This window comes from Pongo pygmaeus, chromosome 8, assembly GCF_028885625.2.
Source record: "Pongo pygmaeus isolate AG05252 chromosome 8, NHGRI_mPonPyg2-v2.0_pri, whole genome shotgun sequence".
NCBI classification, from domain to species: Eukaryota; Metazoa; Chordata; class Mammalia; order Primates; family Hominidae; genus Pongo; species Pongo pygmaeus.
The window spans coordinates 6,182,963-6,209,618 of NC_072381.2; the positions used below are offsets into that span (position 1 = coordinate 6,182,963).

Below are 26,656 nucleotides of genomic sequence, written 5' to 3' on the forward strand. Positions count from 1 at the left end.
TGCGGCAAGTCGCCCTCGGCGCAGGCGCAGAGGCCGAAGCAGGCGCAGGCGCAGGCGCAGGCGCGGGCGCGCTCTCCCAGCAGCCCGCGCTCCCTGACCCCGAGCCGCCGAGCGCCCTGAGAACTCAGCGGAAGGTGGGCGCCGCCGAGGCCTCCTGCTGCCGGCGGGTTTCCGCGGAGTGCCGCCCGGCTCCGCGCTGCCGCCGCCGCGGCTCATGGGCAGAGTCGGCCGGGCGGGCCGGGTAAGTCGCGCCCCGGCGGCCCCGGGTGGGCGGCCTGGCGGGACCTGAGACGGGCGCGCGTTTCCGGGAGGCGCTAGACGCAAGGCCGCGGCTTTAGGCCCGTCGCGAGGGGCGGAGGCCGGGCCAACGCAGCCCGAGCCTCCGAGGGTCTCAGTCCCCGCGGCGGGCCCTGTTCTCTCCGCGCGGCTGTGGCCCGGGACCCTCCGCCCGCCGCCGCCTCTGGTGACCCAGGCCCTGACCTTCTCCCTCTTCCCTTCTTCCTCCTCCTCCTCCTCTTGTCTGCCTCGGGCTCTTTGGTACTGAAGAGCGTTTCTCCTCCGCCTCGGGCACCGCATCCTGACGAAGTTGTCTGGTCACCAGAACCCAGTAGCCCGTAGCGTGTCCCCCCTGGCCCCGCACAGTTGCCCCTCTCTGGGGCTCAGAGAAAGGAGCCAGTTCCTCCCAGGGTCTCAGAACTGGGAGTGCGGACGTTGGCGTTTCCCAGACTCCGGAGCTCCCCAGGACAGGAATGCAGCCCTAACCCCGGCGTCGCGTCGGCTCGTGCAGTTTGAACGGTGTTTCAGGACGTTTCACGTCCGACCCCAAGCAGTCTTTGAGCTTCGCTTCTTGCCCAGAGGATGTGTAATGATCGGAGAATGCAGGTGGAATGAGGTTCTGCCCCTGCTTGCAGGAGTTTGGTTTCTAGGAAAGCAGGCGTGAAAACCCAGGCCCGGGTTGATTTGAGAAACGCAAGTGGGGTCTGGAAGGACCTCTCTTGAGAGAGGAGGTCGTGCTTATGTTGAGTCTTGAAGGTACTTCGTTAGATGTGAGAGGTGGGAAAAAGGCACCCGGCGGAGGAAGTAAGTGCGAAAGTAGCAGAAGTGAAGCCCCGTAGTGCGTTCTGGAAACTGCAGGTAAGGCAGAGAGAAAGGTTTGAGGAGGGGGTGCTGTGTTTCCAGGAGTAGTCAGGTCAGAACATGGAGGTTTCTTGAGAAGCAGTAAAGGAGCGCCTTTCAGGGTCCTTATTTTGCTAGAGCCAGGCATATGGATGGGAACTAGGATATTCTAGATAAGGGGAAGATTCGCATATGCTCAAATAGACGGGTAGATGTGCACTGGCTCCCCGCAGCAGATGGAGTTTTTAAAAGGATGCAACACAGTTTCCACATTTTTAGTTGATAAAGGCTGGACACATTTTGATCGTAATGACGACATTTAGGGAATATGGGGTAACAGTTTAGTGAGCTAAACGAGAGGGCTTTATTTTTAGAGTTAGTTAAGCAAGGTGCTGCGTGCTGTCCAGTTTATAACAGAGCAGGTTGTGCGATTGTGGAGCTCTGCGGAACCGAAGACAGCCTTTCTGGAGGCTCTTGAGAGAATTGTTGTACACTTCCAAATGCAACTTTATTTAAAGTGGATTTCTTTTTACCTGGTTTGTTTTAACTTACCTTTACCTTCCCATTCTCCCCTGCATAGGAATTTTTCAGCCCTCCTCCCAGCAGGGAACAGATGATCGCAGGCTAGTCATCTCTCAAACCTTTCGGAATAGTCAATAGTGAAGGAAGTTCTGTTATTCGCCTAAATTACAGGTGACTGTAGTGGACTGTGTTTGCAATACTAGCCTATGGCATTTTGGTAACAGCAGAGATTGAGATTGAATGGAAAGATTAAACTGACAAGGGTGTCAGATGGAAGTATGGGAAAAATTTTTTTTTTAATTCTTTACAAAGTCATGGTAGATCTTATGCTTGAGGTAATATTTGCCATATATATATATATATTTTTGTTTGTTTGTTTGTTTGTTTTCTCCTGAGACAGTCTCACTCTGTAGTCCAGGCTGGAGTGCAGCGGTGTAAGTCGGCTCACTGCAACCTCCACTTCCCGGGTTTAAATGGTTCTCCGGCCTCAACTTCTTGAGTAGCTGGAATTACAGGCGCTCGCAACCATGCTCGGCCAATTTTTGTATTTTCAGTAGGGACGGGATTTCACCATGTTGGCCAGGCTGGTCCTCGAACTCCTGATCTCAGGTGATCCTCCTGCCTCAGCCTCCCAAAGTGCTGGGATTACAGGCATGAGCCGCCGGGCCCAGTCTTGCCATATTCTTTAGGCTTCAAAGAGGCATGCTTTGTTTTATGATGCATGAATATCTATTTAGTGATAGAAATATTTCTTCCTAACAAGCCTGCCTCTTTAGGTGCTCAGAACTCAGACCTTGACTCGTTATTGGTTGTGTGGTGGTGGTAGTTTTTCTCTCCTTAATTATGGTTTACAATTTAAATTTTATCCTACTTATCATAAGTTATGTGCTTAAAAAGCAGATCTGCAGATCTCACTGTTTCATAATAATGTGATTTAAATAGGTGCACTAACATTTTTCGTCCATTCACTAACACATTTAAAAAATATTAATAGAGCCACTTACAATATTCAAGCATGGTGCTGAGCTAGAGATACAAAGCTGAACACAAAAAACACCCCTGCCTTTAGGGGGCTTACACTGCAGGAAGAAACCGGTGTGTGAAACAATAGGCAGCATAACTTGCCAAGGTTGCTGTGATCTGAGTATGCTTAAGGAAACCAGTTGCGGGGAGTTAGTTTTATGTGGGGGCAATAGTCACTAAAGGCTTCTGAGATGCACTTGAAAGATAAGTAGGTGGGGTGCTTTTGAGAAGACTCTTCCATGTTCTTTTTCCTGCCAGTTGCACATGTTTTAAAAAAATACTTTCCAGCTTGGGTGGAATCTTGAAAACTCACCATTCTTCCTTCTGGCAGAACCATGTTTGTTATGTTTCCTAAGAAAAAATGTAGCATATATGAAACGTGGGTTGCTCAAAGGGAAGTGTTGCCACAAAAAGGAAAGAAATAGCAAATATTTTAAAGTTATAAAAGCCAGCAATTTGTATTTACTTTTGATCCTGGCTTCTTATGGTATATCCAGTTGTTACAAAGTACAGCTTTTTGTTACCTGGCAGCAGACCTAATGAAATAAATGTGTTATGTTGTCTAAGTAATATGTCAACGTTAATTAGGGTAAGTTTGGGTCTTGGCAGTCTTATTAATGTACTTATTACATTTCAGTAGTTGCGGTGGGGAGAATTAATGAATAAACTGTTGTATATTCATAAATGCTTAATATAGCTAAAATAAAGAATACACACTTTTTAAGGACTAGATTAACTAAAACTGTAAATAAAATTAACATAAAAGGAGGAAAGCAAGGAAATAATGAGAAGAGGATTCCAGGGAAATTACATGAATGGGTTGGGGGAGTAGTATGGTTGAGTGTGGTTTCTTAGTCTAGATCCTGTCTTGTTTTGGGTGGTGAATTCACAGGTGCTTGCAGCATTATAATAATTAAAAGCAGGTAATAAGTATGTGGATGGATGCGAGTGTGATGTTACTATGATTAATCCCATTCTGTGAACTTAAAATTCAGTGAAAATGATAAAAACGAAGAAAGCTCTTTTGCATTTGCTGTGATGCAGAGATTTGATTTTATAAGCTCAGTGTTACAGAAAACTAGCAGGTGCTGGTAAGATGACATCAGTTTCTAATATTTAAAGCGTTTTGCAGGTTTGAGAAGAGAAATGAGGACCTTTAAATGAACATGAGATTTGCTGCCTAATGATTTCTGAAACTTTTGCGCAATGCAGCAAATCAACTGGAATTGTCAGTCAGCCATCTTAAATAACATGGAATCAGAGGAGAGATGTGTGGTCTCATAAAATCTCATTAATTCACGATTGAATTTTTGCTAAATATTGAATCTATTGATGGAAGAACTGTTGGCAGCTGAGATCTAGTACACTGCTTGATTTTTAACCTCAAAGTTTAGAGAACTCTTCATCAGAGTTGACTCTTCTGGGGAGAGTGAGGAGTGTTGCCTCCCTCCCTGGGGGTTACCTCCTTCCCTTATTCCCCAGTGCTGCCTGTTTGCCTATTTATTTTTTATTTTATTTTTTTGAGACAGAGTCTCGCCCTCTCATCCAGGCTGGAGTGCAATGGTGCAATCTCGGCTCACCGAAACCTCCGCCTCGCAGGTTCAAGCGATTCTCCTATCTCACCCTCCTGTCTCAGCTGGGACAGGACTACAGGCGTGCACCACCACACCCGGCTGGTTTTGTATTTTTAACAGAGACGGGGTTTCACCATGTTGGCCAGGCTGGTCTGAAATTCCTGACCTCAAGTGATCTGCCCACCTCGGTCTCCCAAAGTGATGGGATTACAGGCATGAGTCACCGCACCCGGCCCATTATTAGTATTTTAATAAAGCTTATTAAATGCTTGCTATATGACAGAAATTGTAGATGCAAAAATAAATAAGTGAATCTTTCCCCTCGAAGTTTAATGGGCATTTGGTTAGCCCGTTTCTGGTGGCACTAATGTATTCATAAACACTTGGTAAAGTTCTCAAGTTATAAAGAGAAATGGGTTGAGTGTCCCTTACCAAAAATGCTTGGGACCAGAAGTGTTTCAGATTTCGGATATTTTTAGATTTTTAGAATGCCTGCATATACATAATGAGATATCTTGAGGATGCGACCCATGTCTAAACACAAAATTCATTTATGCTTCATATATACTTTCTACACATAGCCTGAATATGCAATGTATGTCATACTTTTAATAATTTTATGCATGCAAAAAGATTTCACTGCGTTTTTGACTGTGACTCATCACATGAAGTCAAGTGTGGAATTTTTTTTTTTTTTTTTTTGAGACGGAGTCTCACTCTGTCTCCCAGGCTGGAGTGCAGTGGCGCAATCTCAGCTCACCGCAAGCTCCGCCTTCCGGGTTCACGCCATTCTCCCACCTCAGCCTTCTGAGTAGCTGGGACTACAGGCGCCCGCCACCATGCCCGGCTAATTTTGTTTTTGTATTTTTAGTAGAGACGGGGTTTCACTGTGTTAGCCAGGATGGTCTCGATCTCCTGACCTCGTGATCCACACGCCTCAGCCTCCCAAAGTGCTGGTATTACAGTGCGAGACACCGCACTCGGCCTGGTGTGGAATGTTCTATTTTGGGGTCATGTTGTTGCTCGGAATGTTTTAGGTTTTGAAGGATTTCAGATTTTCATACTGGAGATAGTCTGTATTGAGAAAAGCAAATATCTAGAGTTTAGTTTGAGTTGCAAACAACTTTTGATTTATCTTTGTGTTTGTGATTTCCCAGAAAGTCGCATTGTTTATTTCTCAGAATGTGTTAGTATTCCCCTTCCATTTTAAGAATAAAGAAGGAACAGAAGAACCCGTAGTTCAATAGGCTTTGGTTTGGTGACCAACTGGATGAAGAGGGCTCAAAAGATTAAACTAAGTTAGGTGAAAGGTGCATGGTCATTTCTGAAGAAGTGTGTTTGGGAGCCACAGTGCTAAGCTGGACACTCAGCATGGTTTTTCTGTGCTGTTGCTCTGTTTGAGTTTTCTTAGATTAAAATTTAAGGATATGTATCTAGATGTGAACAATGAGTTTTGAGTTCTGGGTAAGCTGGAAGAAAAGTGTACAAAAGCCTCAAAAGCTATTTGGTGCATTGTTCTTCCTTCTGGCCAGTGATTGTTGGCCAGAAATTTTGTAATTGAGAGGGCTTCGCAAATGGAGTATAAACTGCAGTTTGGCCTCATTTCCTATTTAGCTGTGGGTTGGATATTGATCTTAGTCTGGGGATAGAGCAGTGAACAGAACAAACTGGATCTAGGTTTTCTTGGAGTTCAGAGTTATTCAACTAGGCTCTGAAGTGGACATCAGGGGATTCCCTTCAAGACTTTGAGGACATGGTTATATTTCAGCCATATTTCTTAAGGAATGGAGTTCATTATTTTTTCTTGATTTGGCCTCAGTGCTTCAGGCCTGTCATGGGACATCCCCAAGTTCCTGAAAAAGGTCAGTTTGGCACTGAAGACATCTATCAGGAGGAGAGGAGGAGACTGTCTGCATCCTGGCATCCCTTCATTCTTTTCTTTTTTTTTTTTTTTTTGGCGGAGTCTTGATCTATCACCCAGGCTGGAGTGCAGTGGCGCGATCTTGGCTCACTGCAACATCCGCCTCCCGGGTTCAGGCGATTCTCATGCCTCACCCTCCAGAGTAGCTGGGATTACAGGCGCCCGCCACCATGCCCAGCTAATTTTTGTATTTTTAATAGAGACAGGGTTTCACCGTGTTGGCAAGGCTGATCTCTAACTCCTGACCTCAAGTGATCCACCCACCTATGCCTCCCAAAGTGCTGGGATTACAGGCGTGAGCCACCGCGCCTGACCATCCCTTCATTCTTATGTGATTTGTTTGAGCAGTCGGCCATCAATACCCCTGGACAGTCTGCTTTCACTGCTTCTCTAAGGCCTTGCGGGGACCTTTCATTTAAAAATCAAAATGGAGAGGTTTTAGTTAATCTGAGGGTTCACGTATGAAGGAATGGAAGAAACTAAAAAGTGGTGACGGTTTTCTGGGGTGCTGACTTCAGGCAGGGAGTTACTATACTTAAGACCAGGGCAGTTCTTCTGAGGGAACAGAAGTTGGTGTGCACTCCGTCCCCCACTCCACACAGTGTGGTACCAACATCACCTAAGGTGTTGGGGTGGCAGGGTCTTAGATTCCTGGTAATGGGAGAGCTGAGAACTAAGAGTACCTTCAAGAGAAATGCTTGCCGAATCAGACTAAGGAGGGTATGTGTTAAATATTTTCCTTCTCTTCTGAGCCACAGAACACAAGCAAATTAGGCTTTTCGATAACACGGTTTCCATGGGAAAATGCTTTATGGGCCCCCTGGAAACTGACAGACTTATTTGTCCATAAATTGGGAACTACTGTCCTAAGCATTTACTTGCAATTTATGGGTTTCTGTTTAAATTATGTTCTCTTTCTGTCTGTGAGATTGATTTCTTATTCGAAGAAGTAAGCTATGTTGGTGGGTTTCAGAATGTTGAGTTTTTTTTTAAAAGTGGCAGTTGGGGTTCACTGGCGAGGGCTCTGGCGTTGGCCTGGCTGGGTTGAGCTTCCACTGTGGCCTTGGGCAGATTGATTCCCTAAACCCCAGCGTCCGTGTCTGTGCAGTGCTGGGCTTTCATGGGACCTACTGCTGATGCTGCATTGCATGTCATGCTTTGCGCCTGCTGACTCGGTTTTTGTTTCATCGTGTTCCTCTGTTCTGCACGGAAGCTGTGTGTTGCTCGTTCACATGCAGATTGTTGATTGTCTCTTTGTAATCGCTATCATTAAAGATGACAAATTTCCACTTGGTGTGATATGAGGAAATCAGAGTATTTAAGATATAACCAGTCTATTCCCCCCTTGATAATTGTAATTGACAAAATCACATCTAAGAGATCATTTCTGTCATTTTTTTCCCTGGGAGTATGTTTAAATTTTTTCTTTATAAAAGGGTAGCTAATTGTGCTATATCAACCTGCTAATTTGTGTTTTTGTAAGGCTTCTACTTTTTGGCACTGACATAAATAGAATTTTTTAAAAATTGGATATATGTAATTAATGATGTCCCAATTCTTACCTCATTATGTGCCCTAGCATTGAAGGATTTCACTCATGAATCACTGGACTGCATGATCTTATAGATGGAAAAATGAATTCTAGAGGCTTATTTTAAAAATAATCCATGGTGTAGCAGGAAGAGCCTTACATAAATGGTACCAGGAGCCTGGGCCTCTGTTGCTGAAAGGTCCGGGACCTTTTACCTCTAAAATTTCATGATACTTATTTTAACATGAAAAACCTTTATTGAATTGTGCATTCTTTAATCCCCACCCCTTTTGCCTTTCAGCATTAAACTGAAGAAAAGATGTCCCTGTACGATGACCTAGGAGTGGAGACCAGTGACTCAAAAACAGAAGGCTGGTCCAAAAACTTCAAACTTCTGCAGTCTCAGCTTCAGGTGAAGAAGGCAGCTCTCACTCAGGCAAAGGTAAAGACAAGCCCAGAGCATGAGAGCAGAGGCCTCCAGAGCGGGTTCCTCATTAGGATGAGAAGGAATTTGGTTTCAGCTTGCTCTTCTGCCTTTGTATTGGGTAAATGGTGTTAAGCATTTGTAGGGGGAGAGGAATGAGGAGTTTAAGGCCACTTTGCTACTCCTGGATCCTGGGAATAGGAACATTTCGTGGGGTAGGAAAGAAGAAAAACAGTACTCTGCGGGGGCTGGGCACGGTGGCTCACGCCTGTAATCCCAGCACTTTGGGAGGCCAAGGCAGGCGGATCACGAGGTCAGGAGATTGAGACCATCCTGGCTAACAAGGTGAAACACCGCAGGCGCGGTGGCGGGCGCCTGTAGTCCCAGCTACTCGGGAGGCTGAGGCAGGAGAACTGCTTGAACCCGGGAGGCAGAGGTTGCAGTGAGCTGAGATCATGCCACTGCACTCCAGCCTGAGCGACAGAGCAAGACTCCAATTCAAAAACAAACAAACAAAAAAACAGTACTCTGAACCAGCAGTGACACTGGTTTTCAAACTTAAGTAGTGGAGATCTAAGATTGAGTGAGAACTTGTTTAAGGTGCTAATTTTGTAGCCATACTCCTGATATTCTGGCAAACCGTAGTTCAGGCTGGAGCCCCAGGAGTGGGCATTTTTAAGTAGCATTCCTACTGGTTTGTTGGAGGTAGTTTGGAAGCAGCACTTCGGGAAGAAGCTCCACAGAATACCTAAGCTGCTGGGTGCGACTTATTGAGGGCTCAGGTTGATTGTGAAAGTGTCAGGCATACGTAGTCTTGGATGCTAATTGCTTTTGTTTCTGTTGTGTACATGTTGGGTATTGGCAATGTCCTTGAAATAACTCAACATGTAAAACATTAAAAACATAGTTGTCGACTGGATATTTGCCATTAAAATGTAGGCATGAGAATGGTATTATGGTTTGTTTACTATTTTAGAGATCTTTATGTTCTACAGTATGCATTCGTAATGGAGGCTGTATCCCCCCAAACAGAGCGAATATTGGTCTTTTTGGGGGTGAAAAAATCTTGCTCATATTGTGCACAGTGTATCTGTGGTGTTAAAATTTCATGTGCGGGAGAAAATGTATTAAAAGGCTCCTTGTTGGGGAGGCAATAATTAAAGTTGAGAAAAAGTACTTTAGAGATACGTACTGAAATATTTACTGATAAGATGATGTCATTTTTGGGATTTACTTCGAAACAATTCAGTCCCGGGCAGGGGAGGGAGGGAAGAACAGAACTACCCATGAGTTGATAATTGTTGAAACTGGATAGTAGAGACTTAAGAATTAATAATAATCTCTAATTTCATGTTTGAAAATTTCCATAATACACAGGTTTTTGTTTTGTTTTGTTTTGTTTTTTTAAGACGGAGTCTCACTTTGTAGCCCAGGCTGGAGCGCAGTGGCATGATCTCAGCTCACTGCAAGCTCCGCTTCCCAGGTTCACACCATTCTCCTGTCTCAGCCTCCTGAGTAGCTGGGACTACAGGCACCCGCCACCGCGCCCGCGGTGTTTCACCTTGTAAGCCAGGATGGTCTCGATCTCCTGACCTCGAGATCCGCCTGCCTTGGTCTCCCAAAGTGCTGGGATTATAGGCGTGAGCCACCGTGCCTGGCCAATACACAGGTTTTTTTTTTTTTAAGTTCTACTCATTTTTCTTTTCCCTTTACCACATCAATAGATACTTACATGGAAGTGCTTACATTTGATTGTTCAGTATTGTAGAGGGTTTTTTTTGTCTTTTTTAAATTCATCATTACCAAATTTAGATTTTTTGGATGCCAGTGTTTTTTGTTTTTTTTTTTAAACAAGCTTTCATTCCAGATGTAAGGAAGGTTAGCAAAACTTCATTTTTCTCTGTAATTTTTTTTAAAAGTACATTTATAAAATCTTTGTAGATTTCGTGTAACTTTTGCTTTGCAGGAAAGATGCAGATGTGAGCCACCGTGCCTGGCCTCATATAGATTTTTAAAACTTGAGGTAGCTTGTGAAGTTATTTCTACTAACTTTATAAAACTTTTGAGATTGCTATGTACAGTTAGTTTTGTGGGGTTTTTTTTTTTTTAAGGGAAATGAAGATTGCATTCTCTTAGGCTGTTTAGTTACTCAGAATACTAGATTGGCCTAGCCAAACCTGTAAAGGTATTTATTTGGTAGAGAAAATTTGAAGCTGTGGTTTCATTTGTATCTCCACTTGAAAAAATACAGAGTTGTTTCTTGGTGTCCACAGGGGATTGGTTCGAGGACCCCTCCCCCCCACCCCGCCCATACCAAAATCCAAGAGTGTCCAAGTCCCTTATATAAAATGATGTGGTATTTGCACATAACTAACACACATCCTCCCATATTTTAAATAATCTCTGGATTGCTTGCAATACGTAACACAATGTAAATGCTGTGTAAAAAGTTGTTACACCGTATTGGGTTTTTTATTTGTATTTTTTGTTGTATTGTTTTATTAATATTTTCAGCCTGGGGTTAGATGTGGAACCTGTAGATACAGAGGGCCAACTCTATATTGAATAGAAAATAATAATAATAGAAAATATGTGATTCTGGCTGGGCGTGGTGGCTCACACCTGTAATCCCAGCACTTTGGGAGGCCAAGGCAGGTGGGTCACCTGAGGTCAGGAGTTTGAGACCAGCCTGACCAACATGGTGAAACCCTGTCTCTAATAAAAATACAAATATTAGCCCGGTGTGGTGGTGTGCACCTGTAATCCCAGCTACTCTGGAGTCTGAGACAGGAGAATTGCTTCAACCTGGGAGGCGGAGGTTGCAGTGAGCCGAGATCGAACCGCTGTACTCCAGCCTGGCGACAGAGCAAGACTCCATCTCAAAAAAAAAAAAGAAGAAAGAAAATATGTGATTCTAATAAATCCCCCTTCTGTTCTTTAAACTTTCGTATTTACTTCGTGAGTTGTTAATTGGATTAAATTTTGTTTGCTTAAATTTATAAGTATTGTTATATTCAAGAGAGATGAAGGCTTATTTTGTGCCTTTTATAGTGGTAATGAAAATTTGTAACACTTTAAATTACAAAAGAGAAAAATTAAACCTTTCTAATCAAAAGATCTAATGGTTACCACCATACCCATATGATCAACCTTAACATTGCTGTTAGCCTGAGGCAGTGTGCCTGCTGCGTGATGCAGGAAGGGGCACCCTGCCTCACCTGGGAGGTATTCCTGCCTAAAAGCTTTACCCTGAATTCAGTCAAGCCTTTCACCTCCAGGTTTCAGGAATTACAAGGCATAGAAGAACAAGCTAAACTAAATAACCAGGTAGTTATTAGACAGATCTAGAACAAACAGCATTTTACAAGACAGTGTCAGAGGAAAAAAAGGAAGAGGAGATGAAGATGATGGTGATGATGATGATGGGGAAGAGGGACTGTTCTTGATCAAGACACTTAAAAACCAAAAGCATTTCAGGAACTTTGGTAGGATCCTGGTTCAAAAAAAATCAGCTGTTTAAAGGACATTTTGTAGGTATCTTGGAGAATCTGAATCTGAACTGGATGGGAATTAGTGATTTTATTAGGGGTGGTAATCTGACAGGAGAATGTCCACAGTTTCAGGAGATTGGGGTGAAGTGTCATGATGTCTCCAACTTTCTTTCAAATGGTCTAGCAAAAAATACAGGTGTAAGGCCAAGAAAGTATGGTAGAACATTAACAATAATTGAATGTATAGAAATGATTTTCTTTTAAAAACTTTTTTTTGTAGATTCATAATAAAGGAGATAGGAAGGATTCTATATCCTAGTGGGGGGAATAAAACTCTTATCTCCAAGTATCTTTTGAAAGTGACTAAGTTTACTGTAAACCTTTCACAGAAATGGAGAAAATCTCGTGTTTTTGAAAAAGCTGAAAGAAAATAATATATGATTATAGTAATAAAAGGCTGTTGTTTTAAGATTATGGTTTTCTCATATCTCAAAGGTTTGTTTCAGGGACCAGAAAGAAAATCTTTGTTGCAAACAGTGTGAATTTTAATTTGAAACTTCAGTGTGTTTTCCTTGGTTTTGATGATTTTAGAGCCAAAGGACGAAACAAAGTACAGTCCTCGCCCCAGTCATTGACCTGAAGCGAGGTGGCTCCTCAGATGACCGGCAAATTGTGGACACTCCACCGCATGTAGCAGCTGGGCTGAAGGTAAGCCCGTACCTGCCTGTGACCTTGATACATTTTTCTGTTTTCCATGTGGCTTATTTTGCTTATAAGTTCCTCTTAACAGATGGTCTCCTTAGTAGGCCTTTGAAACCAGTCAATATTATTTTCCACCTAATTTTTACTTTTGTTTTGCCAATTTTAAAATTTATCTATTTGAAATAAAATAGTTTGTTGTAGAAAAATCAGAAACTAGAGATATGCAGACAGAAAAACAAATTACCTTCAGTCATACAATCCGGAAGTGAAAAACTTAATATTCTTCCCTTCTGTGCCTACTCCACCTTCTGCTAACTTGCTTTTCTTACTTAATACGTTGTGACTCTGTCAAAAAATATAGGACTGTATGATCACGTTAATGGCTTCACTGTATTCCCTTGTGTAGATGGACTATAATTTAATTCCTTTAATGCTGGATATATATGGGTTGTTTCTATTTTTTGCTATCATAAACAATGTTAGTACTTACTGATTTATTGTGGATTAAAACAGAGAAAGGGGTTTTAAAACCCACTTCTACCGCCCTAACCTTTATGATTCCAGTGATTTTACATATGCTTAAAAACAAACGTGGTCAACTCTAGAAATTGGGTTACTGAGGATGAAGAAGATCTGGAAAAGGATAACTCAAAATCATAGTTAAAACTAGACAAAATGAGGTAAAATGAGTGAATAAACGAGTTAAAATTATACCCACAATTTAAGTATACGTTTATCTTTCCACAGATGGCATTCAAAAAATGACTGTGTTCATTTAAACAGCATCATGAATTGCACAAAACCGCTTGATGAAAAATGACCAAAAGATTAATAATAGTGCTATCAAGACAGTTTCTTAGCAAGACGTGCCTGTCCTCCCCACCACCTGTGGGAAGGGCTGCATCAGGCTGGGGCAGCCCCAAGGGCACACTCCTGCCCGTCTGTTTCGCGTCACTGTTCTGGGTTGGGCTCCGTCTGCTGCCTGTCCTGCTTATGTTCTGGGCCAGGCTGTGGCTGCAGCTTACCCTTGAGTTATCCTTTTCTGAGGGGAGCAGGTGCTGTTCCTGAGGGCTGGTAGTTCTTCAGGAGGGAAGGCACCCCATGGTGGAGGTGATTTTTTGCTGATTCCTAGTCATTGAGCATTTTCACCCATAAATTTGATACCTAGTTTATTCCTACTACATCTAATTAAAAAACTGGTTCATCGTTTCTTCTGTAATTGTGTATTGGTTCTAGTACCTATAATATTAGTCTCCTATTTAATGAGTAAGCCTTTTTCCTCCTTGTTACATAGTTTTCACGATCAGTTTTTAATTTTATTCTCATTAAGCGAATGCATCATAATTTACACAAGTATTCCCTAACTGTAAAACCACCTAGATTTGCTTTTACATTGCCTTTATAAATACCACTCTAATGAACATCTTTTTGCAGTTTTTATTTTTGAGACAGGGTCTTGCTCTGTCACCACACTGGAGAGCAGTGATGCAATCTTGGCTCACTGCAACCTCCTCCTCCTGGGCTCAAGCGATCCTTCCACCTCAGTCTACTGAGTAGTTAGGACCACAGGCATATGCCACCACACTCGACTCATTTTTTGTAGAGATGAGGTTTCACCATGTTGCCCAGGCTGGTTTTCAACTCCGGAGCTCAAACGATCCACATGCCTTGGCCTCCCAAAGTGCTGAGATTACAGGCATGAGCCACTGCACCCAGCCCTCTGATGAACATCTTTACAGAGATGTTTCTATGTAATTAGGGTTATTTTCTTAGATTTTCTGAGGTGGCATTAAGGTATCAGCCATTTTTATGGCCAATCTGTTCTGGCACCAGTTTACTCCCAGCAGTGCACAGTATCACCTCAGGCATATGAGGGTGAATTTTACCCCATCCTCCCCCCTCAGCATTGAGGGTATTAACATGTTAATTTTTTTAAATTGAACAAATGACTTTATTCATTGCAGCATTCAGAAAAGGATGATTGATTTCATTATTAAGCGTAGCAGGGTTTATATGTAAAAGTTTTTTTCTTTGAAATTTTGAAGTGTCAGAGAATGAACCTTCATATTGACAGTTTGTTCTCTTAGACACATTGTGATAATTGTGTTAGATAAAGTGAGTGGCTGGTTGTCATTTTCTCTCTAAATAATAACTGAAAAGAAATCTTCATGTGCTTTTGTATTTTTTAAATGTCTTTTATGAAATGAATACAAATGCATAACTAACCTTTAGGAGCCCTACATTAAATACATTTTCCGGTGGTAGGGCCTGGGAGGTGATTATAGTTATTTTCCTAATTGCTCTTATTCATTGGATCATAGCATTTCCTGATATTTCGTCGTAAGGAAATGATGAAGTGTTTGTTTTATAGTGCAAAATGTCAAACTGAACCATGAAACACTGGAACTGTTAGATTTAGGTCTGTTAATATGGCATGTAAGCTGTCTTGATTTTGTCAGTTCTGTGTTCAAGCAGGAAACACGTTTACAAACGACCTTCTTGCCTTTGATACAGTTGGACATTGTACCTCCTGTAAGAGGTACAGACTGGGCGCTCAAGGATATGAATCCTTGTCGTTTTGGATGTGTGTTTTAAAAAAATGGGGACACTAATCCTAACCTATGCTTGTTTGAGGTGTCTTTGAAAACCAGAGAAGGCATCTTATTGTTACAGATAATAACGAAGAATTATGCTAAGAAAACTAACAGGAGAAAGTGTGGGAAGGTTTAGGAAAGTGGGGTCAGAGCTTCCAGCACCACGTGTAGACCGAGGCTGCCAGCCTAGGGTAAAGTTCTGTGTCTACTCATGTATTTCCTAGTATACTGGCTGTGCTGTGCTTCTCTTGTTTTGCTAATTTCTTTGTCATGGCTACCTCTTTTCTTTCAAAGAGTAGACCAAGTTTCTGAATGTATAGACGAGAAAACACAAAGTGTTATCTAAACCTGATTTTAGTGAACCTTAAAAAAAATTATGATGCTGGAAGGGACATTACATCCCCTTGTGTCAAACTCAGTGCCTGAAATGCAGCCTACCTGGGAAGGGACATGTGTTCAGAGGATTAAAAAGACCAAGAAGATGCTTTCTAAGATCTCCATATATTGTTATCTCCATGTAATCAGAATCTGAAGTTATTCTATTAAAATGATGACTGCAAGAATGATTGTGGTGTTCATGGTTGTTTTATTTTTTAAGTTGTCATAGAGATCTATAAAAACGAGTATTCAGTGCTTTACTATAAATATTCTAATTTTTTGACTCAGAGTACTAGTAACTTATATTTTAGCTGGTGGTGGCTTATTTAGGAATTCCAGGAAAAATGCCATAGAGTATTATAGAAATAGTACTAATCTAAGAGGTGAAATTTATGTCCTGTTTCTGCTGCCACCTGACTAGGCCCGTGGCTTTGTCTGGTATTTGTTTTCTTTGTCTATAAAACAAAGGAGGAGGCTAGCTGATGTTCAAGGCCCTTTTATCTCCCATATGCTTTGGCCTTAATTCTGTGAGTAAACTGGTAAGATATAAAGATGATTTTTACTGCTGTTTTTACCTTCCTCAGGACCCTGTTCCCAGTGGGTTTTCTGCAGGGGAAGTTCTGATTCCCTTAGCTGATGAATATGACCCTATGTTTCCTAATGATTATGAGAAAGTAGTGAAGCGCCAAAGAGAGGAACGACAGAGACAGCGGGAGCTGGAAAGACAAAAGGAAATAGAAGAAAGGGAAAAGTAAGGCTTCCTTTGGATTTGGGGATATTTTACAGTTGAAATATTCATTAAAATGTTAATGAATGAGTGTCGCTGCTGTCTGTAAGGCTGAAGTTAATTGTCATGGGTGATCTGAGCAGTCACTACAAGGAATCAAACTGTTTTACGATTTGTACCTGTTACATCTCAGAATCACAGCAAACTTCACCTATAGACTGAAGACCTGAAGTGTATATTTTGAGTGAGTTGTTAGAAAAATAACTTATAAACCTGATGTTGAAAATTTTTTTCTATGCTGATACTCTGCTATAGGTTGACTATCCCTAATTCAAAAATCCGAAATCTGAAATGCTCCAAAATCTTTTGAATGCCAACATGCCGCTCAAAGGAAATGTGCATTGGGGGATTTTGGCTTAGGGATGCTGAACCGGTAATTGTAATGCAAATATTCCAGAATTTGAAACACTTCTGGTTCCAGGCATTTGGAATAAGGGATTCTCAACTTGTAAAATCACAGCTATTTAAAGTACTTAAAATATTCTTCTTAACTTTACTATTTTTGAGCCAGGCGGAATTTTTTAAAATTCATATGCAGCTTTTATTTATGTTTTTGCAAAGTACGAGTAGTAGGATGTATTTGTAGTTCTTTTTAAGAATATTTAGTAGTAATTATCAAATAGTTAACATGTATTAAATATTAATATACTGTTTCCCATTTATTGAATCGTTTCATGAGTGAAAGTGTTATAGACTATTGAAATGATTGAACTATAACTATGTTGATAGGCCTTAACATTGGAAGAGGTCAATGTCAAGGAACCTTTTTTTTCTTGCTGGTTACTCTCATATACTTATTGGTTCAATTTATCTCTCGAATTCTTCTCACTTTTCATACTTTATCTACTTTAGTCTTTTACCAGTTATGCTTCCTACCCCCTCTACCCCTGCAACTTAATAGTTGATTGTGAAAGGATCTGGATATCTTCCGGTCAAGAGGAAGTCATCCCAGGTTCAGGTCTCTAGATTGGTTCATCTGTGATGAACATTTATTTCCTTTGTTATCACAGAAGGCGTAAAGACAGACATGAAGCAAGTGGGTTTGCAAGGAGACCAGATCCAGATTCTGATGAAGATGAAGATTATGAGCGAGAGAGGAGGAAAAGAAGTAAGGCGTGAACAAATATGTCTTAAACATATATAAATACTGGAAGTGCAATTCCACTGTGTGCTTTTTCTTTTCAGTTTGATAAATAGTTCATTTGACATCGATGGGGTAATTTTCTTTCTGGAATCCCAGCAATACACATTTGCGTAACAGTTTTAATTTATATTGGGTTTTCATATGTATTTTCCTTTGAGCTTCACAACCACTTTCTAACATGTATTTATTGGATACTTTGGGACTAGCTTAAAATCTGTTCCTGCACTGTCTTTACCTGCAGCACAGTCCAGTTGGCCTATGCTGAGTCCACTCTGTTGATTCTCTTAGTGGGAAAGCATAGTTAACATTGAGTGTGTCTGTGTTGGGCATTGTGACACATTTCATATCCACTATCTTAGTTAATCCCCAAATGTTCGGTTTTTATTAACTTGTTTTGGAATTCAGTATATAGGTTGAATATTTGTAGGTCTTGTTTTTCCAGCTTATAAATTGACTGCCCTTTTTAATAAGGAGCATGCTTTCCACACTAAGGATGTTTTTTTTTTTTTTCTTAAACACCAGCAGGAACTAGATAGCTTTGAATGAGAAGACTTCGTTTGACCTTGTAGCTCATGATAGGGAAGTAGTGGCATGCCCGTTATATGTATAGTTGTTGACAGATTGATGTTCTTATTTTGATGTGATTAGTAGCAGATTTCCAGTAATCACCCTGAATTTTTTTTAACTGAACTTATTAGAGCTAATCTGCTTTTCAGAATCAGTAATCACTCTAGGTCCTAGTGACAAGGTTAATAAAATCATAGAAGTATTTCAAAAGAAACAGAAGAAGGTTTTACTCAGGTTCATATTTCTCGAGGATTTTATATCGTCCAGTCCTGTTCATCAAAATGCGTGGACAGTGGCTTTAGAATAATTTCTAGAATAATTCTTTAGAAGAATTTATTTATTTATTTATTTATTTTTGAGATGGAGTCACTCTGTTGCCCAGGCAGGAATGCAGTGGTGCAGTCTCGGCTCACCACAACCTTCAACCTCCTGGGTTCTAGCAATTCTCTTGCCTCGGCCTCCAGAGTAGCTGGGATTACAGGTGTGCACGCGCTACCACGCCCATCTAATTTTTACATTTTTAGTAGAGACGGGGTTTCACCATGTTTGCCAGGCTGGTCTCCAACTCCTGACCTCAAGTGATCCACCCACCTCAGCCTCCCAAAGTCCTGGGATTACAGGTATAAGCCACTGCACCCGGCTTTTTTTTTTTTTTTTTTTTTTTTTTTTTTGAGACACTCTTGCTCTGTTGCCCAGGCTGGAGTGCAGTGGCGCCATCTCAGCTCACTGCAACCTCCATCTCCCAGTTTCAAATGATTCTTCTGCCTCAGCCTACCAAGTAGCTGGGATTACAGGTGTGCACCACCATGCCCAGCTGATTTTTGCGTTTTTAGTAGAGATGGGGTTTCACCATGTTGATCAGGCTGGTCTCAAAACTCCTAGCCTCAAGTTGCCTGCCTCAGCCTCCCAAAGTGCTGGGATTACAGGAGTGAACCACTGCGTCCAGCCAGAAGAATTTCTTTTGTCAAACATTTTGTGCTGATTTAGCATGACTTTGTAATCAGTTTTTAAAGTTTTACATTTTGTTTTTATTTCATTGTTGATTAAGCTATAATACATATGTGTTATGTAATATTATGTATACGTAATCCATATATGTTAGGACTTATACCTAATGCAAAATTGCTTGTGGTCTCCACTGATGTTCTCCTTCCAGTTGTCGGATACCAGATAGAAAAGATCTGTCTTATCTCTTTTGGTTTGTTTGTGTTCACCATTTGTTGTCCAGGAAACACACTAGAAATAGTGACAACATGCAGCAGTTTCTTCAGAAGCCAGAAGGACCCACACTTTCAAATGTGTGTTTAGTTCCAGTGGTTTGCACCCTGGAAAAGGAGTGTGCTGTGTGGTGGGGGAGATTTGGTATCGCAGGGAGCTGGGTTTACTCCCTTTCTGTTGATTCACTCCCCTCTGATCATTCTCTTATTTGTAAACTGGATGCAGTAATATCTGCTTCAGAGGTCTGTGAAGCCTGAACGAGGCCATGTGTATAAAGGGCCTTATGGGTATTGCTCTCGGTAAATAGTTACATTACTCTCTTTTTAAGTAACTGCTGGTTCTCTTGGTTGTATCGTTTTGCCTTAAAATTCATTTGCAGACTACATTGTGGGGCTCTTGAGTTCCTTTTATGAAGGAACAATTTTGCATATCTGAGGGAGTGTTGCCACTTTTCTACATTTTAAATCCTAGCATCAGAGGTTTGTTTATATGTAGCAGGAGGTCATCTGAAGTAGCAGGTCCTCCTTTTTTAGTTTTTTCTTAGTGGGGGTGGGTGATAGATATATGGTGTGTCATAGTCCTTTGGGAGTCTGACATCAGAAATCTCCTTTAATGCTTGGATTTGTGGTTTTGCAGGTATGGGCGGAGCTGCCATTGCCCCACCCACTTCTCTGGTAGAGAAAGACAAAGAGTGTAAGTAGATCTGTTTCTTCCTCTTTTATTCTGATACAGGTCTTTAACCCAATCATGGGGGATCTCAGTTTGGGCCCCCAGGTTTCCTGAGTGTAGAGGGAAACGGCCTGCAAGCCTGCCTGGCTCTGTCACCTGAGGCCGCACCTGGATCTCAGAATGCAGCACCCTCCTGCAGAGACCTTTCTATGCCAGGCTCTGAGGCTTGGATTTCATGCAGTGGGATCCATCTCTTTTTTATGCAATTCACTTTGATTTCGTTAACATTTCTTATTTGTTGTTAGATTCATTTGGAGTTAAAACAGCAGATCATGACAGTTTTTTAACTCAGAGGTTTAGAGGCTGTTATATTCATGACCCTCCACAAGGTGGCATTGCCTTCCTTGATTAGATTTTTTCTTCCCTTTCCATTTCAGTGCAGGTGGGTTTGTGTGTCATTGCGTTGCCAAAACACCCTCATCCACTGTTCTTCTCGCAGTGATCTGCTCTAGAATTTGGGGGTTGGGATTGGACTTCTGAATATCATCTAGGTCATTTTCCCATTCTCTGGATTGGACCATACTTAAACTATCCCAAGCGGATATTCTCATTTATAGTACTTTTTAAAACTTGTTGAATTATTTATCTTTTAAGGAAGATAATTTCTAAGATGTTATGAAATACCTATTATGTGAAAACAACAGACAAACAATAAAACCCAATTGAAACCAGTCTCTGGGAGTGGGGCTCAGGCATCTCGATGGTCTTAAAGCGTCCTGCTGACTTTCATGTAACTAAGGTTGAAGCCGCCACTCCAGTGCGTAGCCCCTAACCTCGGAGACCTTTGTGGGCCGTGAGCTGATGAGATAGTGAGGTCGGAGTCTAGACAGGTGCACCCAAGGTACTGCAGGAGTCAAAAGATGGCCAGATTGTATATCCTTAGAACATACAGAACATCTTTCCGGCAAGAATATTCATTCAAGAAGATTTTAAAGGGTAAATAACATTTCAGTAAGATATAAAGAGGACGTTTGAGGAGATAGAAATAGCAAAAGGAAAGTTAGAATCAGGAAAGTAGTGTCCTCCCTCTGTGGTTTTAAAAAAAAGTCATATAAAGGCCGTAAAATTGATTTGGTGTTTTTCTCACTCCTTGTGGTAAACCAAAAAGTAGGTTAAATTTGTTCAAGATAAATAATTGATACAAGTGAGGTTTCAAAGTGTTTTCTGTAGTATTTTGGTGAGCCTACTTTATTTTTCTCCAATAGTACCCCGAGATTTTCCTTATGAAGAGGATTCAAGACCTCGATCACAGTCTTCCAAAGCAGCCATTCCTCCTCCAGTGTACGAGGAACAAGACAGACCGAGATCTCCAACCGGACCTAGCAACTCCTTCCTCGCTAATATGGGGTAATGATTTAATGTTCTTATCTAAGGACTTGAGAGACAGTGTGAAGCGTTGATAGCCCTTTCAATAGATGCAGCTTGTTTGAAACTGAGGACGTTCAGGCTATGGGGAGACTCTTGGTGTGTGCAGGTCACACGGTGCCTGCCTCAATCATGTGGAGCGTGTTCCAGTGTAATGATGGGGCTTGTTCAAAACAGCAACCTCCTACTAGAAGTTTTGACTCATTTTGATATTGAACATTATTTTTCTAGACAGGCACAGAACCTGATTAATGTTTACATTCGCCTTTGTAACATTTGCAAATAGTTCATATGAATCAGAGCTGACTTACTATCTCCAAAGGGCAGGTGATACGTTTTTTTTCCTGATAAAGTGGGCCATTTGCTTTGAGGTCATGGTTCTAAAACCTTTGGTCTAAAAAACTCAGGGTCATTCTAACTACAAGTAGACATTTGTTTGCCAGCGTATAAAATTTGACTGTAAGGCTGACGCTCAGGTGGGGCTTGGGGATTTTTTTAAACCATGCTGGGCTTGGCAAACATTTTGGTTGAGAGGATGTTCTGTGTTGTTGACTTTGATCCTGTGAAACGGCTGTCCCATGAAGCGGTTTCACACGAAGGCTTTGTTCTGTGCTGTGTTGCATCTGCCGGCTGCTGCCTGTAGCAGAAACGCAGCTGGGGAGACAGCGGGTGGGGTTGAAAGTCACTGGTCTCCCTTCCAGTGCTCAGTGACCACATGCAAGTGGTGACCGTGTTTTATGGTGCAGACATAGGACATGGCCGTGGCTGCAGGAAGATTTGTGTGCTGGAGGGTTGGACAGACGTGAAGCTGGTTTGGTTTTGTTTTGTTTTGTTTTCCCTGTTTATGATAAAAACTGACTTTTTACTGAATTTGCTTTTAACCAGGAATTACATCTTTAACTTGTGCTTAGGAAAGATGCAAGATGGTACCTTTCAGCAGTTTCTGGTCTTTTGAGCCCTAGAATAGCTTGTTCCAATGAAAATGTTAAGAAGTAATGTAGGTGCAGTTCCAGTTGAAGCGGGGTTTTGTGGCTTAAGCCCTAAGCAGCAGTGGCCATGGGGTTGGGGTGCCCTTCAGGCCCATGCCGCACCTCAGAGCGCAGTGTGAGAGCCATTTGGTTGTTGCAGAAAGCAGTGACTGAGAGTTGTGGGGTCCGGTTTCAGCTCTACCATTAACAGCTGTACAAATAATTTATTTGTTTTCTGAGATGGAGTCTCACTCTGTCGCCCAGGCTGGAGTGCAGTGGTGCGATCTCGCCTCACTGCAACCTCTGCCTCCCGGGTTCAAGCAGTTCTCCTGCCTCAGCCTGCCAAGTAGCTGGGACTACAGGTGCACACCACCATGCCCAGCTAATTTTTACATTTTTAGTAGAGATGAGGTTTCACCATGTTGGCCAGGCTGGTCTTGAACTCCTGACCTCAGGTGATCCATCCACCTCAACCTCCGAAAGTGCTGGGATTACAAGCGTGAGCAACTGCACCCAGCCTGTACAAATAATTTCTAATATGGCGTCTTGCATTACTTCTAAGCCCACCCCTTAAGCTAGTCAGCTAATCTTGGCCTCCGTTTCTCATTTGTTAAATAGGTGATCTCTAAGGGTTCTTTCATTTGTATAGTCTGTGGTTGGAAACTCTCCTGTGCTATTTAGGAAAATGGGATCATCTTCATTATATGAAACTTCATACTTACTTTTTGATAGCCACTTTTTAATAAACTGTGCTCATAAGCTATGTGGCAGTGCAGGTCCGGAGCACACAAAAGGTCTTGTGTTTCCTAGCAGGGCACTGAGGAGGCTCCACCAGAGAAACTGACATTTCCCCTCCAAGACAACAAGATATTCTGGATCTTAGTCATAGCTTTTTCTATTTCTTTCATGCTGCACATCCCCACAGCTTCCATCTAATAGCCCACTCCTAGTTAATGAGTGACTTTGTTGAAACCGCTGTGGAGCACGCACTCTCTCCAGAAGGAGGTTGTTGTGATGTAAAAATGCAACCTATCTCCAGTTGACGATGTCAAGGCTAAGAGTCCTTTCCCTTCTCCTCCTGCCAGGGGTACGGTGGCGCACAAGATCATGCAGAAGTACGGCTTCCGGGAGGGCCAGGGTCTGGGGAAGCACGAGCAGGGCCTGAGCACTGCCTTGTCAGTGGAGAAGACCAGCAAGCGTGGCGGCAAGATCATCGTGGGCGACGCCACAGAGAAAGGTGTGTCCCCAGGGAAGCGTGTGACTAGAGGGAAAGGACTGGCCCCATCCGTATCAGACATGGCCAGTCTTGATCCTGATGTGCCAGCAGGAGGACAATGACGAATGTGGCCAGAGGGAGAGGGCTGGCCCTGCCATCACTAGAACACAGGCCGTCCTGATCATATGATGCACTGCCACTTCTGTTTTGTGAAACCAGGAATCCTGAGGCTCATCTTTATTTTTTCAGAACAGAGGTAGAGGTGAAGGCTTGTGGAGGAAAAGATGGTGAGAAACTTGGGCAGAAAATGAATAGTCCTCAGGAAGCAATCTTGGTTATGTGTTTAGAGCATGAAGGACAGAGCCATATAGTGTGGCAGTGAATATACGTGCTATCTCCATCTCAGAGGTCGTCTCTACTTTTCCCTCTTGCCCTTTCAGTATAGATGTGATTTCTGGTTCTCTTACAGATTGTTTGCTTTGCGAGATCTAATGTTATGTTGCAGTCTCTTGGTAAATGATGCCTAGTTGGTGTTTTATTTTCATTTAATTTTTACAGTCTGTTCTGTATTGAGGGAATTCAGGAAAGAGACAAACATATGTTAGCATTTTAATCAGGGAAATTAAGTTTGAGTCAGCCTAGCTGAACTTCCTTTGCTAAATAAAGAAGAAAACTTTTCTGGCAGCCCCGTTAATACACAGCTAGGATACCTCACGAGCCTGACAGGTGAGTGCCAGAAACCAACAGTCGTCCCGACTTGTGAGGTTATCTGAAGTAAGGCAGCCGGTGGCTGGATTAGTAACAGCATATTCCCCTGGGCCCGTGACCTTGAATGTTTGCTCCAAGTCAACTCACCTATAGGAATTAGCACTCACATGCCCTGTCAGCCCTTTGGGAAGTGAGATGAGCAAAAATTGCAGGTAATGGTGGAGTCTCAAAACATCCACATGCTATTGTAAAAACATGCCAAAGCAAAGCAGAGGCTTTCATTGCAGATAAGGCTGTGTTTTCGCTCAAAGGCCAATTGTATAGATGCCTAGGACATAAATGGTGGGGATCGCTATTGAAATTAAATTAATTATTACAAGTAGGACTCAGTTCTGTAACACATCTAATGATATGTTTTGATACAGATGCATCCAAGAAGTCAGATTCAAATCCGCTGACTGAAATACTTAAGTGTCCTACTAAAGTGGTCCTACTAAGGGTAAGAAGCTGAGGAAAGCAAGCTGTCCGCCTGCCTACATTTGTGTGTGTCACCCCAACCTACCCTGCTCCCCCTAAAAGTTAAAACTGAAAATGATACTTTGCAAATAATACTTTGGGCAGATCCCACGTAAGGCTGATTTTAGATTTTTCACTAATGTGTAAGTCTCTTTGCTAAGTACAGTGTTTTAAGACTGCAGTGAGTAATTAAATATTTGAAATTGCTAGAGCTTCAGATAGTTTATACATTTTGGTGCTTGCGTAGATGCTTTTGTAACTCTTTACAGGCTTAATATATGTTTTAGTGTTTTAGGAAATCCTAACTTTTGGGTACTTTGGGGATGAAATTTTTCATTATGTCATTTGGGATTGAGAACATTTACCATCACTGAGTCATATTTATATACCTCTGCTAGGTGTTTGTAAATTATACCTGGTACTTGAATTTGTTTATTTTTGTGTTTAAAGAACATGGTTGGTGCAGGAGAGGTGGATGAAGACTTGGAAGTTGAAACCAAGGAAGAATGTGAAAAATATGGCAAAGTTGGAAAATGTGTGATATTTGAAGTAAGAGCGTTTTCTTTTGATGTTTATAACACAAGTTGTAATTGGCAGATTACAAAACATTTTCTACAAACAGGACGGGGTATGCTATAAGTAACATTCTTACTGCAGAAAGTGACAGGCGTTGGTTATTTGTACTTCTCTTGCTCAGTTATTACAGTCTTAAACATAAAGACAGTGACTTCGAGTTTTATTTGGTGAAGAAACAGGAATGCTTCATGATTGAAGATCAGTATGATGACTGAAGACCTTGATTCTAGTGTGCTCAGTAGTTTAGTTCCTTAGACATACCTTTGGTTTCAGTCATTTGGTGAGTATTTAGTGCCTCTCACATGCACTGCACTGTGCAGAGAGCACTTGGATTACAGGAAGCATGCTCTGTACTCTCAGTGGTGTGTTCAGTTGAAGAAACACAAACACATATAAAATAACTAAAGGATACTCAGTTACTAGACTAGGTAGTATTGACTAAGTTCAGGAGTTGAGAAAAGGATTAGATCAGTGAAAAAATAGAGACTGCCTTGTGAGCAGTAGCAGATATGGGCTGCGCTTTGAAATGAACAGGTGGGATTTGCAGGGAAGGGTGTTCTGATTGGGATAATGGCTCATAGGAGACAGTGAAGATCAGGACTACCAAAATGGAATGGATGGGCCTGTTGGGGATTAGCAGAAGTGCTTAGGTGGGTGGAATTACAGAGGGCTAGGAGAGCTAGACAGAGCTAATCAAAATGAGACCTGATGTGAAAGGCCATTAGAGCACCAACCTTTTTAATCTGAAAGCTCTGCTTCCTCTGTTTCTTTATGCTATTGCTGTTTGTTGACCACATAATTATTTGTTTACATCATCAGCTGGCACAGGGCCTTTATGAGGTCAGAGACTGCCTGGCCCTGTGTTCCTGGCACCTAACAATGCCTGTCATAAAAACAGGCATTCAGTACATTTTTGATGATGAACAAATTATACTTATTTCCTTGGTATTTGACAACTACTTGACTGTATATGATGATAATTAGAATATTCACTCTGAGAAATCATTTAAAAGAGAAAACTCATTCAATGCAATCTCAAATCCTTTACTCATCATGCTCTCATTTTTTTCCAGATTCCTGGTGCCCCTGATGATGAAGCAGTACGGATATTTTTAGAATTTGAGAGAGTTGAATCAGCAATTAAAGGTTAGTTGTACAGCTAAATATTAAAGAATAAAAAAGTTGAATTTACAGCCTTAATCTTTACAAGTAAAGTTACTGTTTAAAGTTAAACCTTTATCTTATAGGATACCTATATTAACTGTCTTTTGTTTGCCTTTCAGCGGTTGTTGACTTGAATGGGAGGTATTTTGGTGGACGGGTGGTAAAAGCATGTTTCTACAATTTGGACAAATTCAGGGTCTTGGATTTGGCAGAACAAGTTTGATTTTAAGAACTAGAGCACGAGTCATCTCCGGTGATCCTTAAGTGAACTGCAGGCTGAGAAAAGAAGGAAAAAGGTCACAGCCTCATGGCTGTTGCATACCAAGACTCTTGGAAGGACTTCTAAGATATATGTTGATTGATCCCTTTTTTATTTTGTGGTTTTTTAATATAGTATAAAAATCCTTTTAAAAAAACAACAA

The 26,656-nt window shown here is 41.7% G+C and overlaps 1 protein-coding gene across 1 annotated transcript; it reads left to right on the plus strand.

The window, feature by feature from the left end:
- On the plus strand, nucleotides 1–26,656 carry RBM17 (RNA binding motif protein 17). Its single transcript, XM_054435410.2, has 12 exons — nucleotides 1–241; nucleotides 7,989–8,129; nucleotides 12,194–12,310; nucleotides 15,861–16,027; nucleotides 17,074–17,171; nucleotides 19,629–19,685; nucleotides 20,927–21,068; nucleotides 23,140–23,291; nucleotides 24,404–24,477; nucleotides 24,945–25,043; nucleotides 26,144–26,216; nucleotides 26,354–26,656. Exons 2-12 carry the CDS (start codon nucleotides 8,007–8,009, stop codon nucleotides 26,455–26,457), a joined length of 1,206 nt encoding a protein of 401 aa, XP_054291385.1. The 5' UTR covers nucleotides 1–241; nucleotides 7,989–8,006; the 3' UTR covers nucleotides 26,458–26,656.

Bases quoted from the DNA above. Each gene is read 5' to 3' on its own strand.
- RBM17 (XM_054435410.2), top strand. From the start codon at position 8,007: ATGTCCCTGTACGATGACCTAGGAGTGGAGACCAGTGACTCAAAAACA. The intron at 17,172-19,628 runs GTAAGGCGTGAA...GTGGTTTTGCAG, and splicing joins GCGAGAGAGGAGGAAAAGAA to GTATGGGCGGAGCTGCCATT. The intron at 24,478-24,944 runs GTAAGAAGCTGA...TTGTGTTTAAAG, and splicing joins CTAAAGTGGTCCTACTAAGG to AACATGGTTGGTGCAGGAGA.